General features: G+C 44.5%; 1 protein-coding gene across 1 annotated transcript in view; it reads left to right on the top strand.

The window, feature by feature from the left end:
* The first annotated feature begins 3,364 nt into the window (after window positions 1-3,364).
* Window positions 3,365-17,737, top strand: part of dgkg (diacylglycerol kinase, gamma) — a 69,162-nt gene continuing 54,789 nt past the window's right edge. The window contains exons 1-13 of the mRNA XM_084575227.1: window positions 3,365-4,564; window positions 7,374-7,436; window positions 7,678-7,944; window positions 9,401-9,553; window positions 9,985-10,034; window positions 10,147-10,221; window positions 10,937-11,056; window positions 12,690-12,807; window positions 13,054-13,142; window positions 13,756-13,872; window positions 15,638-15,736; window positions 17,041-17,151; window positions 17,248-17,321. Of these exons, the coding sequence (XP_084431353.1) occupies window positions 4,444-4,564; window positions 7,374-7,436; window positions 7,678-7,944; window positions 9,401-9,553; window positions 9,985-10,034; window positions 10,147-10,221; window positions 10,937-11,056; window positions 12,690-12,807; window positions 13,054-13,142; window positions 13,756-13,872; window positions 15,638-15,736; window positions 17,041-17,151; window positions 17,248-17,321 (1,457 nt within the window). The 5' untranslated portion in view covers window positions 3,365-4,443. The remainder of the gene's footprint in view (window positions 4,565-7,373; window positions 7,437-7,677; window positions 7,945-9,400; window positions 9,554-9,984; window positions 10,035-10,146; window positions 10,222-10,936; window positions 11,057-12,689; window positions 12,808-13,053; window positions 13,143-13,755; window positions 13,873-15,637; window positions 15,737-17,040; window positions 17,152-17,247; window positions 17,322-17,737) is intronic.

The following is a 17,737-nucleotide window of genomic DNA, read 5'->3' as shown; positions in this document are numbered from 1 at the left end:
ATGTGATGCTCCTCTTCATCAGTAAAACTTCTCCAGTGACTGAAGTTGTATCTGATCACATGGTTTGATCTGGTCTCCGTGGTAACGGCTCATCTCTGATCTCAGTCATTGACCAGGACGATGGAGACGTTTGTGTGGCTGTGAACTTGAACCTTTTATTTTGTTACTTGGAGCCGTTGAAGTGTTTTTAGATGTGAAGCGGCTGGAGGAACGTGTCAGCACAAACACATTTTACTTATTTATCTCTTATCACTCTGACAGTTTTCAGGCGTCAGCAGTTTTCAGACATTTTCCTCATATTTCCTCTCAGTGTTTAGTTTGTGCATCAGCTGTTTGTCTTCGTCCTTGTCGGGAGGATCAGTTTCCACCGATCGATGGCGGGACCGTGTCCGTCCCGGGCCGTTCTCAGCTGAGGTGTTTGCAGCTCACCCCAGATGTTTTCACTGCGGCGGCTGATGCCAAAGGAAAGTCAATCAAATCATTCTGCAGCCCCGGCAGAGTGAAAAAAGATTAAATGAAGCATGTAAATCTGGCCCTGGGAGATATTTACAGACTCACACTCTGAATAATTCTCGGCCAGACGCTGGGATCAACTTGTTTTCCACAGAGACCAGAATTTCCCTGAATGCATCTGCGTGTGCTTAAAGCCTGAGCAGCGCATCAGATCATGGACGCAGCATATTTGTAGTGTGGTATGTGAAAAATATGTGCGTGTGCTACGCCACCCGGAGCAAATTAAAGCCTTGTGGTTTGTTTTGGCCAAATAAGGAGAAGCAGGAGTGATGTGAATGATGCCCCGCAGGGTCAACGGCTGAGCTGAGGGAGGATCCTCATCACGGTGTGTTCTTCTGCTCTGGACATCAGTTACACAAAGAATCAACACAAGCAGCAAGGAGCCGCTTTTTTCCTATTTTGGTCCGAACCGGGAGCTTCCTGAGGCCGTAAACCTTCTTTATGTTTACTGAGTTTAATTTCATTTAGTGGAGCAGAAAACGATATACAACTAAAAATGAAGGCAAACAGGAAATACCACAAACTACAGTTCCACTAACGTCCACTAGAGGCTCCAACACCAAGTCAGTCCACACAGACCTCCATGTTAAATAAACACGTTTTAGTCTCTAGAGCTAATTTCTTATAATAATTTCTAATTTCCTCAGAGGTATAACTGGCTGTTAACTGCTTTTGGTTTTACCTTTATATTTCATCTTAAAAACAGTTTACCTCACCTTGATTGGTGTCATTCCTTTCAGCACAACCTCACATGTGTGACTTTACAGTTATTATTTCATTTTGACATACTGTATTAACACATGGATCTAAAACCACAATAAAAACATAAAAGCCGAGTTCGATTTTTTACTGTGACACCACAAACATGTTTAACGAACCGTTTTTATAACTTAGAATGCAAATCTAAAATGTAATTTTCAAAAGTTTATGTAAAAATTTAATTTACATTAAAATGTAGGAAATGCATCAGGTATTTTTTGGTACAACTATTTACAACCATTCATAAAACTGACAGTCGTCACAATAATTAATGACTGAAGGTCACAAATCTCTCAAATCTCAAATCTCACTTCTCTCTTTCACCGTCATCCCACCATAGATTGCATACAGTGACACTCCCCCAACTTTTCCCTCTTCCTTAGCAACCATTGCCATATAATTTTCTGATTGGTTGATGTGATGCATTTTCCCAGCAATAGGAAAGAGGGTGTCATTAATTTATTTATTTTTACTTTCAAGCACTTGAAGCCGGCTAGCGCTCTCTGCTTGCTAGCGTTTTCCTTTTCGCTGTTTCTTTCTGCACCAAACATGACGATAATATTCTGGTCTCTCTCTGGTCCAGGAAGTAGTCTCCATGGTGACCACTGGTCCAAGTCTCTCTCTGGTCCAGGAAATAGTCTCCATGGTGACCACTGGTCCAAGTCTCTCTCTGGTCCAGGAAGTAGTCTCCATGGTGACCACTGGTCCAAGTCTCTCTCTGGTCCAGGAAGTAGTCTCCATGGTGACCACTGGTCCAAGTCTCTCTCTGGTCCAGGAAGTAGTCTCCATGGTGACCACTGGTCCAAGTCTCTCTCTGGTCCAGGAAGTAGTCTCCATGGTGACCACTGGTCCAAGTCTCTCTCTGGTCCAGGAAGTAGTCTCCATGGTGACCACTGGTCCAAGTCTCTCTCTGGTCCAGGAAGTAGTCTCCATGGTGACCACTGGTCCAGGTCTCTCTCTAGTCCTGGAAGTAGTCTCCATGGTGACCACTGGTCCAGGTCTCTCTCTGGTCCAGGAAGCAGTCTCCATGGTGACCACTGGTCCAAGTCTCTCTCTGGTCCAGGAAGCAGTCTCCATGGTGACCACTGGTCCAAGTCTCTCTCTGGTCCAGGAAGTAGTCTCCATGGTGACCACTGGTCCAAGTCTCTATCTGGTCCAGGAAGTGGTCTCCATGGTGACCACTGGTCCAGGTCTCTCTCTGGTCCAGGAAGTAGTCTCCATGGTGACCTCTGGTCCAGGTCTCTATCTGGTCCAGGAAGTAGCCTACATGGTGACCACTGGTCCAGGAAGTAGTCTCCATGGTTAAACTACCAAAACCTTTCCATAGACCAGTAACAGTAGATTGCTGTGATTTCTCATTTGAAGCAGGACAAACTGTGCATCACGTCAAGAGACACTTCCTGTCTGCCATCAGGATATCTTCATTTAAATAAGCAATAATTATCAGGTTCTAACAGCATCAATAGAATCTGGGAACAGAACAATTATAGAGTCAAATGCTAAAACACTTGGTAAGTCAGTCTGATCTACATCCTGTAACCTCCATCATCTTCACAGAGGACGAGTCCTCACACAGAGTAGCTAACTCCTTCTCTTCTTCTACTCCTTCTCTTCTTCTACTCCTCCTCCCTTCCTCCTTCCTCCTTCCTCCTCTTCATTGTTCTGCCTGTTAAACAGAAGCAAGACGTTCTGAACCAAGTAAGCCTCGGCCCGGCGGGCTCTGCATGCTGTGTGGTGTCTGTGTCGACAGACTGCATGAACGTTACATTCTGTCCACTAACATGACATAACCTCGCCTCGTCCTCCGCATATGGTCCGTCACCGAGGCAGAATGGGACGGGGGCTGAGGGGGGTTACAGGGGTAGAGTCCACCACCACATGTCCGCGTGGTGGAGGACATCTGAGGGAGCGAGCGTTAACATTTCTGTGTCCAGTTACTTTACTTTTAGTTTCCTTCTAAGCTGCAGAAAAGATCCAGACTCCTGCAGAACTAGTAGAGAACTTTATCAGACGCATGTTATTATTATTATTCTTTATTCTTTGTATTTTTGGTAGGTTTGTTGCATTGGCATCTTTATTTGTATTCTTTTCCATCTTCAGGTCAGAACAAGCTTAGAGCTGCTCCTTCATCGGAGAAGTTAAAACAATGATTTTACACACATCCTTTCATCTTTGCACACACTATACTCTGTCAGTCTGCTTATTACTCTGTGCTGCTCTCTGTTGTTGTGTAGCGTCTTTTGTCTAAATGCATTGTCTTCAAAGTGTTGGGTCCTGTCTCTCATCTTTGCATTGTCTGTACTGTTCGTACTGTGCACATGCTCTTCATCTACTTAGTCCTGTGTCTTCATGTAGCTCCTTGGTCCTGGAGGAACGTCCTCTCATCTCACTATGTGGCTGCACCTGCTATATATCCTCCTGACTACCAGTAGTTCACATTTGTAAACCTGAATATCTCGTACCCACTGGATGCTACTGAATTAACTCCTCTTGCCATCTACAGAGGACGTTTAGGGCTTTTTAATGATACCAAGTGTGAAAGGGTGGGGCTTGTCGTCCATCAGTTATAGGATATCTTAAAAATAAATTTTTTCCTGGTAGTCAGGAGGATATGATTGAAAAGAGGATAATAAATAAAAAAACGAACTCTTTAAACTGACGATCCACCTCGTTAAGAAACCTTTTAGTACCGTTGGTTGACTTTAACTGAAGCGAACAAATCAAGAAACCTTCCTGAAGGTAAAAGGTTTAAACTAATAAAGTTTTCTCTGAGTGCTGCAGGAGTCTAACCTTCCTGCAGCTTGTTGCAGGTGAAGTTGAGCCAGAGACTCAGTGTTTTGCTCTGATCTGCCAGGTTTTTATCTTGGTGCTGCTTCCAGCTCCTCCATTAGACTTAAAGAGGTCTGACTGTAACGTCTTCACCTCCACGACATCAAACCATTTAATAAAACTAAGGCCTGTCTCCCCAGATCAACCTATTTCCTTTCAGATCTGAACCTGAGATGAAGCGTCCATCACTTAGTGTCCCTGGTCAGGTAGACTCCTGGTTGGTGGACTCCTGGTCCGGTGGTCTCCCGGTCGGGTGGTTTCCTGGTCCGGTAAACTCCTGCTAACCTCTGTGCTCTGTGCTCTGACCTCCAGCCCATCGACTACGAGGGCTTCCAGCTCTTCATGGCCACGTACCTGGAGAACGACATCCCAGAGGAGCTGTGCCAACATCTCTTCACCTCCTTCAAGAGCAAGACGGGAGGCTGCTCCCCGGACCAGTCCCGAGCAGGAACCAGTTTACTGGGTAGGCCACCACTTCAGTGTTCACCAGAGAGGAGGTCAGGGTGGATGGAGGGGTTGATGAACTAGTTCTTTATTATTATGACGAAGACAGAGTTTAACACAACTAATCACACATGGGCAATTACTCTCCTCCTCCTCCTTCTTCATCTTCTTCTCCTCATTCTTCTTCTTCTCCTCCTCCTCCTTATTTTTTACGTGGACACATATATCTGATCATATAATTAGATTTTATTGTCTCCTCTTCAAAGGACAGAACTGAATCTTTTCATTTATTTTTTATTTCCATATTGTTGAACGAGGCTTCTAGTTCTCCTCTAATCTTTTCAGCTTCATAAAATAGATTTACTGCACAGATTTAATCCCACGCAGGTGGAAAGCTTTCGCTCTTTGGCCGTTGTCTTTTTCCTTTTTGTCCCAGATGTGAGACGAGTGTCTTCTTGGTGGCTGATAAACATCTGCTGAAGATTCATGAGAGGAAAATGTTATTTATCTAAGAACAACAACTGGAAAATGTTCTGACGTATCCTAAAAGTAAACAAAGAGAACCCAATGCAACAACTGAAAGAGAAATATTAGACATGCAGATTTGTTTATTCAAAAAAAAGAGCCAATATTACATATCAGAGAGGAGCTCCTCTAGGATTAAATCAGAGTCCATGTGTTCAGAAGTGTTGGTTCAGTTCCTGGTTTAGTTTAAATACATTTAGTTTGTTGAGGTGTAACGCTGGCTGCCTCTTTGGTCCCGTTGTCTCTTGGTAAATGAGTCTATATTTAAACCCTCGACACATATTCCGTCACCACAACCTTGATGATTTCTCGTGGACTTCACGCTGGACCGCCGGGTCTAAAAGGACAAATGTCTCCGTGTGGCCGTTGGTCGTTTACGCTCAGCAGGATCTTTCCATTCGAGGGGCTGCGTGGGCTCGGCCGCCAGGATCTGCTGCTCACAGCTGAGGAGACAGATGGACGGCCCGAACTAGAAAATCTATTTCTGTGGCCTGAAAAAACTAAGAGGCAACAAGTGGATGGAGGCGAGATGTGAGGGAGTGTGTGTCAGAGTGTTTCAGATGGATTAGTTTGAGACATTTCCTCTTCTAGTCGGTCTTAATTATCTGATAAATATCATTACAGTCATATCCTCTGCTCCACTCAGGCTCTAAAGCCTCTGGTGTACATGTGTCTCATGTTCCTTGTGTTTCTTTGGGAGTTTGCATCTTTAAAAATGAACATTATGTTTCTACAAGTCTAAATGAACACAGGTTTTTCCCAATTAACTGATGAAACCCATAATTTTCAGGGTCAAAGGTCACATCTTCAAGTCTCTGCTCCTCTTCTGCATCAAAATGGCTCAAAGCATCAGTAAAGAGACAAAGAGAACCCAATCAAACACATGGAACTGAAATATTTTATGTGTTTATGCAGGAAAATACACCAATATTACATATCAGAGAGGTGCTCCTCTAGGATTAAATCAGAGTCCATGTGTTCAGAAGTGTTTCCATCAATGTAATGAGACTCAGGTGTGGTTCAGTTCCTGGTTTAGTTTCAATAAATCAGGGATTTGTCTCAGTCTGAGCTTCACAACACATGTTTGTGGACAAAGGAGCTTTCTGAGGAGCTCAGAGAAAGAGTTGTTGTTGCTCATCAGGCTGGAAAAGGTCCCAGAACCATCTCTAAAGAGTTTGGAACCCACAAATAATCCACAGTCAGACAGATTGAAGACGACTGTTCCCCTCCACAGGAGTGGTCCACCAACAAAGATCACTCCATAATAGTCTGAGAGGTCCCAGAGGAACCCAGGGGAACTTCTAAGCAGCTAAAGGCCTCTCTCTCATTGGCTAACGTTTATGTTGATGAATCCACTGAACAACCATGGTGTGATGGACAAAGACACTGCTCTCCAAGAAGAACATTTCTAAACATCATGTGGACAAGACAGAAGACTATTGGGACAATGTTTAGTGGACAGATGAGACCAAAGTAGAATAGTTTGGTTTAAATGAGATGAACCAACACTGCATCATTCCAGCATCAGAACCTCATCCCTCCATCAAACATGGGGGTGCTAATGTCCTGGTTTGGGCCTGTTCTGCTGCATCTGGACCAGGACGGCTCGTCATCATTGATGGACCAATGAATTCTGAATTCTACCAGAGAACTCTAAAAGAAAATGTCAGGACATCTGTCCATGAGCTGAATGTGAAGAGAAACTGGGTCATGCAGCAAGACAACGAGAACCAAGAACACAAGTGGTTCTACAAAAGAACGGTTCAAGAAGAACAAGATGAATGTTTAGGAACGGCCAAGTCAAAGTCCTGACTTTAAAGGAACCCAGAGGAACTTCTAAGCAGCTAAAGGCCTCTCTCTCATTGGCTAATGTTAATGTGGATGACTAAATGAATGCACGAGTATAATACTGGGTTCTCTTTGTCTGCTTCCAGGACTTCCTCCGATGTTTTGAATCATTTTCATGCACATGCCTGTACATGCTCCTAGTTTTCTCTGTTCCTTCTGATTTTAAAACCTTTGACCTGACGCCGATGGTGAAGCCTTTGTTCGCTGATCGATCTTGTGCCGCCACCTGGTGGTGACATGACAGGAAGCAGCCTGGATGGAGCTGGTTAATGTCCTTTAATGAATATGTTTAGTTTCTTCCAGTCATGTAGAGATGTAGACTCAGATATTCATCTACTGTCAGTCTGCAGATTAGGATCAACACACAACAGTCTTTCTTTCTTAAAGCTGCTCTACTCATTGTTGCTGCCTCTGCCGCTGTCTTTCTCTTCCTCCTCCCGTTGAACCGACCGCAGACGCCCGATCCATTGACGCAGGCATCTCTATTCAGACTGAAGTGGCCTGTGCTCCTATTACAGGTACCAGAACGGGCCCCTGATCTGGTCTTAGTGGGACCAGAGTCTTGCTGCCTCTGTGGTCATGTGCTCTTGTTGTGTTGATGTGAGTTGATGATGACGCTTTGTGAACTGGTTTCCTGTCCCCCTATGCTTCTGGTTGTTGTGGAGTTTGACAGTAGTTTTTATTCCTTATAACTGATCCTTTCTTTTGTTTCTTTTATTTTCCTGCCGTCCTGTTTCGGTGTCGCCCCCCCCCCTTCAGGGATGAACGGGAAGAGCATCCTGTCTGCGATGGGCCGGCACACCCCGGAGCACTCCAGCGTGATGAGCACGGCGGGTTCAGGGGCCACCACCTCCCCCTGTTCGTCCCGCTCCTCCTCGCAGCGCTCGGGGACGGGGGCCCACACGCCCGGGGGCCCCCCCAGATCGCCCTGCACCCAGGTCAAAGCCTCCGAGGGCAGCAGCAGCAACGTCCTGACGCCCAACGCCGGTCCCGCCAGGTCCCCAGTGTCCCCGAAACTGTCACCGGGTGAGGAGGAGCGTTTTACTAGAACTAAAATCAGACAACTAGATTTACAGAGCTGCTTAAAAACTACTCAAAACATCAGAGAGAAACAGAAATATTACATATCAGTGAGGTGTAAAAGCAAGTGAACCCTTGTGTTCAGTATCTGCTGTGACCTCCTTGTAACTAAATGTTTCTGGTAACTGCTGATCAGTGGTCTACAGCAGCTTGGAGGAATTTTAGCCCATTCCTCAGAACAGAACCACTTCAGTTCTGAGATGTTGGTGGGTTTCCTCACATCAACTGCTTGCTTCAGGTCCTTCCACAACATTTCTATTGGATTAAGGTCAGGACTTTGACTTGGCCGTTCCTAAACATTCATCTTGTTCTTCTTTAACCGTTCTTTTGTAGAACCACTTGTGTTCTTGGTTCTCGTTGTCTTGCTGCATGACCCAGTTTCTCTTCACATTCAGCTCATGGACAGACGTCCTGACATTTTCTTTTAGAGTTCTCTGGTAGAATTCAGAATTCATTGGTCCATCAATGAGGACAGGACGTCCTGGTCCAGATGCAGCAGAACAGGCCCAAACCAGGACATTAGCACCCCCATGTTTGATGGAGGGATGAGGTTCTGATGCTGGAATGATGCAGTGTTGTTTCATCTCATTTAAACCAAACTATTCTACTTTGGTCTCATCTGTCCACTAAACATTGTCCCAATAGTCTTCTGTCTTGTCCACATGATGTTTAGAAATGTTCTTCTTGGAGAGCAGTGTCTTTGTCCATCACACCATGGTTGTTCAGTGGATTCATCAACATTAACATCAGCCAATGAGAGCGAGGCCTTTAGCTGCTTAGAAGTTCCCCTGGGTTCCTTTGGGACCTCTCAGACTATTATGGAGTGATCTTTGTTGGTGGACCACTCCTGTGGAGGGGAACAGTCGTCTTCAATCTGTCTGACTGTGGATTATTTGTGGGTTCCAAACTCTTTAGAGATGCTTTTAGAACCAGTAAACTCTAACGTGGCCTTGAAATTAACTCATAGTCCCAGAGGTGCCCCTACTTTATCTCCTTACTTCACAGATCTGTTATATAACATAAAATCTCAGGTGTTTTCCAGCTTCATGTTTGAGTGATATAGATCAGATCAGAGTTTTCTAACACGACTCGATCCATCCCGGTGCCGCTGGTCCAGCTCCGTCCCGTCCCACGTGGCGTCTCTTTGTTGCGTCCAGCCTCTCTGTCTCTACTGTACATAGCTCTTTTGTCATCCTGCTCTGTTCGCGGCTCTGCTTTGTCTCCACCTGTTGTGCCGGGGGTCAGAGTTCTCCAAAACCCTGTCAAACTAACGCTTAAATGTGTAATTTACCGGCGCTCTGGCTCATCAATTCCAAGCAGAGGAGCTGCAGGAGGAGGAGGAGGAGGAGGAGGAGGAGGAGGAGGAGAGTGATGGGTGAATGTCTGTGCTGTACGTCCACAGAGAGGAGCCGCTCTGAGAAGCATTTGTCTCTGAGGAGGAGCCCGTCGCCCCAGAAAGGCTCCGTGGTGCCGTCGCCCCAGGTCGTCTTCCTCAAGGACATCGTCTGCTACCTGTCCCTGCTGGAGAATGGGACGCCGGAGGACAAGCTGGAGTGTAAGTGACAGGGATGCTATGAGATCTTATTCTATTATGTCTCTGGGTCAGGGTGAGGGTGGCCCCTGACCCCCCTGACTTAGAGTGGGGACCATAAATTATAAAACCAACTTACCACCCGTGAACAAACATGTAGAAGTGGGACAGATTTAACTTTGGCAGCCTCGCCCCGGGGCCTTAGATGCTCTTACACCTCCCACAGCGTGCGGGCCGGTGCCATGATTAAGCCCTGCTGCTCCCAGATGACTTCTTTAGCGTCTATATTGGTGCACACCCACAAGCCTTAATCTGTCCTGCCCGGGCCCCGTGTCCCGGCTCAGAGCACGCTGCTCCTCTTTAGACATTCAGGAGAAAGTCCCGGGACGAGCGCTCCAGCCTCAGCCCCGTTACCTGAGCCATCATGGGAACTCTGCTCTCTCGTTTCCCTCTAGTCATGTTCCGGCTCTACGACACGGACGGTAACGGCGTCCTGGACAGCTCCGTGAGTGCCCCCCTTCCTCCTCCTCCTCCTCCTCCTCCTCCTCCTCCTAGAATATGTGTTCACCAGTTTAATACGAGCCACACTCAGACCCCTCTGGATGTTTTGTTTGCAGGAGCTGGACCGCATCATTAATCAGATGGTGCATGTTGCAGAGTATCTGGAGTGGGACTCGACTGAACTGAGGCCGGTGAGCAAACACAACCTGAACGTTAATAAAGTCACAGATGAACACGTTTCTATTTACTCCACTTCACACAGGACCTTTATTTTAGTCAATAAATATATAAAATAAACTTTAATCTTTACACAGTCCTGGTCAGATTCCTTAAACTAATCTCTGTCTGATCAGATCATTGCACCAAACGGAACATTTACGCTTTATTTATTGTACTTTAGTTCATAAATGGAATAAACAAAGAGCTTTTTCAGATATTTTATAATAAATTGGAAGTCATTTATTATTTTTCCTGTGATAACATTTATTTTCTGCTTCTATTCTAATTTAGATTTATTTTAATGATTTTATGTTGAACAGTTTTTTTTTTCTGTTGCCAACCAAACAATGAATTATTATTATTATAATTATTTAAAATATTTATATTTATTATTATTATTATTATTATTACTTAAATTATTTAGATGTATTTATTATTTAAAATATTTAGATTTAATTTTAATTGTTTTTATTATTAATTATTAATGAGATAATTAATTAAGTATTGAAAATAATGTTTTTGGTTGAAGCATTAATTATTATTCATTTACTCTGTGAAACCTCAGATATTAAACACTAACTCTACTGACTATATTTAATAAATGAACGTTCATGCGTTCGTTGTCATATTATTTTATTTCGAGCTGTTCTGTGTCTCTGACTCTTTGTTTTTTGTCTGTGTCTCCAGATCCTGAAGGAGATGATGGAGGAGATCGACTACGACCGAGACGGGACGGTGACCCTGGAGGAGTGGATCAGAGGAGGCCTCACCACCATCCCTTTACTGGTCCTGCTGGGCATGGACACGGTAGATACATGAGAATTAGTAATCAGCTGGTCTTCCTCCTCCTCTCATGTGTTGCTCATATTTATCATATATATAATAATATTTATTATTGTGGATTAGTAACTTTTTAAAATGATCTTATTCCACGCTGACTTATCATCTTTAAATTAAATCTAAATGATGCTCAGTACTTTTATCATCACTTACTTTCCACTCTTGGTCAGTTCTCCTTCTCTCCTTTATATGTGAATGCATTCACTAGTGTACCTAATGAAGTGGCCAGGGAGTGTACATGTTCATGTTAGAGGCTGGATTCTGCTCAGAAAGAGGACGTAAAGAGAAATATATGTGAGGAGACTAAAGTAGAGCAGCAGATAGATTGATTAGTCTTTTATAAATAAGATCAAATAGAAATCATTCTCTTGTTCCAGATTCTCTACTTTTCTTTGTCCTATGTTTCTTTAAACTTCATATTTTTAACAAAAAATATTAATCATTCAGACGTTAACTTGAACTCCAGGACGTTCTGATGGTGTTTTTAACATTTCTGATGTTTTATGAACCAAATAGTGAACGAGAAACATTATTTCATTGACCATAATTGTTGCAGCTAATCTTCACTCACTGGCCACTTCATTAGGTACACCTCATGACTGCTCTAATGTTGAGTTGATGTAGAACCAGAGTCAGGAAGGTGGTGATTGACCTGATGATCATTGTGGAGGATGGAGTCTGTGGTGCTGTTAAACTGGACTGAACTAAACACTGAAGAGTTTCTGTTATTTAGATTAAAATGTCAAAATATTAGGAACACCTGTCAGTTCACTAGTACATATGGAACATCTAGAGACTAGAGCTGAACACTAGAACCTTCATGGAGACTAGATTTAGATCAGGACTGTTACTTAAGATGAGGTGAGATAATCCTTAATTTATTTAACGGACGGATCACAGAGAGATCAGCTGGTAGTGACTGCAGGACAGGTGGTTAAAGATGAATGGAAATAAAAACTTACGGAAGCTATTGATCCACATTTTATATCCACCAATCAGCCATGACATTATGACCACCTTCCTAATATTGTGACTCATCAGAGAATGGACATGGGCCTTCTGAGGGTGTCCTGTTGTTAGTGGGGGGGCCTTTGAGGGGAGGGGCCTCTGTGGATCATCCCACAGATACTTGATCAGTTTGGGATCTAGTGAATCTGGAGGCCAGGTCAACACCTTGTGCTGTTCTTCATGTTTTTTTTTTAGTTGTTCCTAAAGTGTTTTTGTGTGTGTGTCTGTGTCAGGCTGCATCCTGCTGGGGATGGCTGCTGCCATCAAGGAGTGTCATTGCTATGGGGTGGGGGGGCCTGGTCTGGTCTAGGTGGGTGCTACATGTCTAAGTAACATCCACACCAATGAATGCCAGGTCTAAAAGTTTCCCAGCAGAACACTGAACTGTCACAAGATGGTCGATGTTATTTACTTCTCCTGTTGGTGGTCATAATGTTGTGGCTGGTCAGTTAAATTAAATACATTTCTTGGAAAAGGCACCTGGTTTCTCTTCCCTGGTTGTTTTCTTTCTTCCTTGTTCCTCTTCAGCAGGAGCCAACGTTTATTCTGCAGCTTCAGCTTCTTAAACATTTATTGTCCTGTCCTCTCGTAGAACGTGCAGGAGGACGGGCAGCACGTCTGGCGTCTGAAGCACTTCAACAAACCAGCGTACTGTAACTACTGCCATACCATGCTGCTGGGAGTCCGTAAGCAGGGCCTCTGCTGCTCCAGTGAGTCTTCATTCTCCTCCATCTTTATCTGGGGAGCAGTTTGTTGAGCCTGAGTTCATCTGAGTCCGTTCTGTTTCCAATTAAACATCCACACGGCCGCCATTTAAATAAAGAAAAGGAAAAGAGGCTCATTAACAACGCTATTACATGTAATTTAATCATGAGTGAATTCTCTCAGAGCTGATGACTGGACGTCTTGGTTGTGTTCCCGTGGTTTCAGTCTCATCTCTTGTCGTTCTCCTTCAGTATGCAAGTACACGGTGCACGAACGCTGTGTGTCCAAAGACATCGCCACCTGCATCAGCACCTACGCCAAGTCACGGAGACACACCAACGTAAGTAGAAGGGTCTCAGTCAGCTGGACATCTAGGACGTGTCAGAGAGTAACAGGGACTGGTCAGACTTTACATTAACATCCGTCCTGAGTCCATCTCTAAGTCCCTGTGTCTCCACCTGGTCTTAATATAAATGTGTCTCCACATGCGTCCCCAGCCAGCACTTGAGATCTGATCTCAGTTTGTGTGTCTGTAAATCAGCAGCGCCATCATGTGGTCAGTAGAATATTGTAGCAGCTGCTGTCTCTAATGGATCTCTACCTACCGCTGGATCAGAACCATCAACAGCTGCTGGTTGACTTAGAGACATGATCCAGATGTTGGAACAAGATGGAAAGACTCTCACATGTTAAGGAAGGAAGGAGGTCACATGTGTCCCAGACCACTTCCACATGTGGACTGACACCAGATCAGTGTTCACACCTGGACTCTAGAGACCAGATCAGGATGGATGTTAAATAAATACTTAGCTTTACAAATGAATATAAAACTAATTAAATTAAGATCAGAGCACGTGTGTTTTTCTTCTCTCTATTAAATAGAAATACTGTATAATAGAAGTATAAATCCCTCTGTCCTCTGTCCTCTGTCCTCTATCCTCTGTCCTCTCCAGGCTATGCAGCATGTGTGGATGGAGGGTAACTCTCCCACAAAGTGTGACCGCTGCCGTCGTAGCATCAAGTGTTACCAGGGCCTGACGGGCCTTCACTGTGTCTGGTGTCAGATCACGGTCAGTCTCAATCTGTCCTGAGATCAGATGTTCTGGTTTTATTCTTCAGGATTAGATCAAGAAACCTCAGGATTAAATCTGAGTTCAATTATTAATTCGAATTTTAAGCATTCAGTTAACTGAATGAGTTGCCAGATTATTAGGTACACCTGACTGTCAAATATAACAGTAACAATAGATCCTGGTGAGACTAGATGAGACAGATGAAATGAAATGAGATGAGATGAGATGCTATATGACAAGACAAACGAGGAGACATGATGAGATGAGACAACATGAAATGAAATAAGACAGATAAGACACGACAAGATATGATAAGATGAGAAGAAATGAGGAGAGATGAGATAAGGTAAGATGAGACGAGACAGAAGACAAGAAATTATGAGACATAATGAGATGAGATGAGATAAGGTACTATATGACAAGACATGACATGATGAAATGAGACAACACAAGACAAAGGATGATGAGAGATGATGAGACAAGATGAGACAAGATGAAATAAGACAAGACATGGTAACAGCACACAACAAGATATGATAAGATGAGAAGAGATAAGATAAGGTGAGATGAAACGAGACAGAAGACAAGATATTATGAGACATAATGAGATGAGATGAGATGAGATAAGGTAAGATGAGACGAGACAAGACACAAGAGATCATGAGACATAATGAGATGAGATGAGATGAGATAAGATACTAAATGACAAGACATGACATGACGAAATGAGACAACACAAGACAAAGGATGATGAGAGATGATGAGACAAGATGAAATGAAATAAGACAAGACATGGTAACAGCACACAACAAGGTATGATAATATGAGAAGAGATGAGATAAGGTGAGATGAAACGAGATAGAAGACAAGAGATTATGAGACATAATGAGATGAAATAAGACATAAAATGAGACGAGGCTAGATGACAAGATATGATAAGACGAGAAGAGACAAGTTAAGGTAAGATGGGATGAGATGAAATAAGACGAGACATGACAAAATGTGACAAGACAAGACAAAGGACGATGAGACGTGATGAAATGAAATAAAACAGGACATAGTGAGAGATGATATGATATGATAAGACAACACCTGACAAGATATGATAAGATGAGCTGATAGATGAGATGAGACATGATAAGATGCGATGAGATAAGATGAGACGAGACAACACGCAAGACAAGAGATTTTGAGACAAGGTAAGGTATAAGACAAGACAAGAGGTGATGAGATGAGACATAATGTGATTAGACAAGACATGGCAGGATGAGACAAGACGAGATAAGACTTTATTGATCCTGAAGGAGACATGTAGTCGTGACGGCGACAGGACAAGAAAGTACAAAAATATAAGTTAGATGAAAAACTATAGAATAAAGTAAGAGATGAAAAACAACAATAAAAAATAAATTTAATTACGGTGCAAACAACATTTACTGTCTCCTCATCCTGACCATGCCAATGAATTTATTCTATTTCTATTAAAGTGTCTAATTCTCTTCTAATCCACCAGATGTCAGTGTTGACTTTCAGTTTGCTCTCCATCAACCCTCCAGCCTCCAACATTAGTTGTCTCTCCCTCCACAGAATCACTAATCAATGTCTTTCTGATTGTCGCTGCACGGCCCATCAACCAATCAATACGTCCCGTCAGTGTGGCTGACCTCAGAGGTGCAGCGTTTCGTACCGGGACCGTTAGATGTACTCACAGTCACAGATGGATCACGCCCACTCTTCTTCTGTTTCTGTTTCTGCTCTGCAGCTCCATAACAAGTGTGCATCCAACGTGAGGCCGGAGTGTGACGGAGGAGCCCTGAGGGACCACACTCTGCTGCCCTCCTACATCTGCCCCGTCGTCCTGGTGAGAGCGTCTCCTCCGTCTGCACATTCACCACCGCTTCATTTATCAGCTGAAGACATGCAGAGCTGCAGGAGACAGAGATCAGATCGATGCGGGGCCCCAGCTGGCCCCGGCTCTCTGTGAAAGAATGAACGATGAGACGCCTCTGGGATGGTGTCGCAGGATGAATTTAGTTTTTAGTCCAGGTGTAGCAGTGGTTGACGTCCGGGGGCCAAACTCTCTGGGCCCCTGTTGACAGTTAACAGGGAACAAGTTTTTCAAGTGGGTGCCCCTTTAAGGAGGTCTCCTACTGTCATTAAAAACTTAGCAGATTGCCACTGCTGTAGCTGAAAGTCTTGTCAGGTGGGGGCCCCTTAGAGACGTCTCCTACTTTAACTTAACATGTTGCCACTGCTGTAGTTTAAAGTTTATTGTGAAAAGTGGGGGCCCCTAAGGGACGTCACTTAACACATTACCACTGTTGTAGTTGAACTTTCATCAGGTGGGGCCCCTTAAGGAGGTCCCCTACTCTGACTTATCACATTGATACTGCTGTAGTTTAAAGTTTGTTCAGGTGGGGGCCCCTTAGAGAGGTCTCCTACACTAACTTTGCACATTCCCACTGCTTTGGTTTATTGTGAAAAGGGACTTCTCCTACCGCCACTTAACACACTGCCACTGCTGTAGTTCAACATTTGTCAGGTGGGGCCTCTTAAGGAGGTCTCCTACAATTGCCACTGCTGTAGCTGAAAGTTTGCTTTGAAAAGGTGGGGGCCCCTTAAGGAGGTCCCCTACTGTGACTTATCACATTGATACTGCTGTAGTTTAAAGCTTTTCAGGTGGGGGCCCCTTAGAGAGGTCTCCTACTGTCATTAAAAACTTGCACATTGCCACTGCTGTAGTTTTAAGTTTATTGTGAAAAGTGGGGGCCCCTCAGGGAGGTCCCCTGCTGTCACTGAGCACATTGCCACTGTTGTAGTTAAAATTCATGTCAGGTGGGGGCCCCTTAGTGAGATTTTTACTGTCATTAAAAACTTTGCACATTGCCACACATGTACTTTAAAGTTTGTTGTGAAAAGTAGGGGCTCCTTAGGGAATCCCCCTGCTGTCACTTAGCACATTGCCACTGCTGTAGTTTAAAGTCGTGTCAGGTGGGGGCCTCTTAGGGAGTCCTCCTATCGCGATTTAGAAAATTGCCACTGCTATAGTTTAAGGTTTATCAGGTGGGGGCCTCTTAGGGAGGTCCCCTACTGTCACTTAGCACATTGCCACTGCTGTAGTTTAAAGCTAACAGGGATGTATCACCGCCTCCCCTCCCTCCCCAGGACCGTCATTCTGCGGCGAAGCGAGGCGAGGGGGAGTCGCCCCCCAGCACCAGCCCCGACGACACCAGCCAGACGTTCAAGTTCTCCCCCGGGGACGGCCAGGCGCTGCAGGTAGGACCCTCCGTCCCTCAGCAGCTCCCTCATGGGCCCCCTCACCCCCCCTCACTATGTCTGAATCTAAGTCAAGCCTCTTCTTCCTGTCTCCAGATCACCCCTCTGCCTGGGACGCACCCGCTGCTGGTCCTGGTCAATCCCAAGAGTGGGGGGAGGCAGGGGGAGCGGTAAGTCGCTGTCACCCGTCTGCTCTGATGTCACAGAGAACAGGGTCATTCAGAGGTCAAAGGTCATCTTTGTCTGGATGTATTGGTAAAATGTTAATTATAGAAATAATAATCTGAGCTGAAAACAAGGACGACTGGACTGTGAGAGGAGCGTCTTCACTTCTGAGACATTATTTCTTCCTCCTCCATCGTCCTTGTCCATGACCCTGTCTCTGGTTCTGGTCCAGACCAGGGTCACCCCACATAGGCTGCAGTTCTGGTTCTGTTCTGACCCAGTCCTCTAGACGCCACAGCTTCCCACCGTGGTCATAATGTCCTTCCATGAGAGGATTGTGGTGATTTATATTTATTTTATTTGTCGCTGTTGAACAGTTTGCTCCTGATGAGGTCAGACGTAGATCAGTCTGGCACAGATT

This window comes from Chelon labrosus (assembly GCF_963514085.1).
Source record: "Chelon labrosus genome assembly, contig: SCAFFOLD_139, whole genome shotgun sequence".
In the NCBI taxonomy this organism is placed as follows: Eukaryota; Metazoa; Chordata; class Actinopteri; order Mugiliformes; family Mugilidae; genus Chelon; species Chelon labrosus.
The sequence above is the reverse complement of the archived record's forward strand: the minus strand, read 5'-3'. Positions and strand labels throughout refer to the sequence as shown.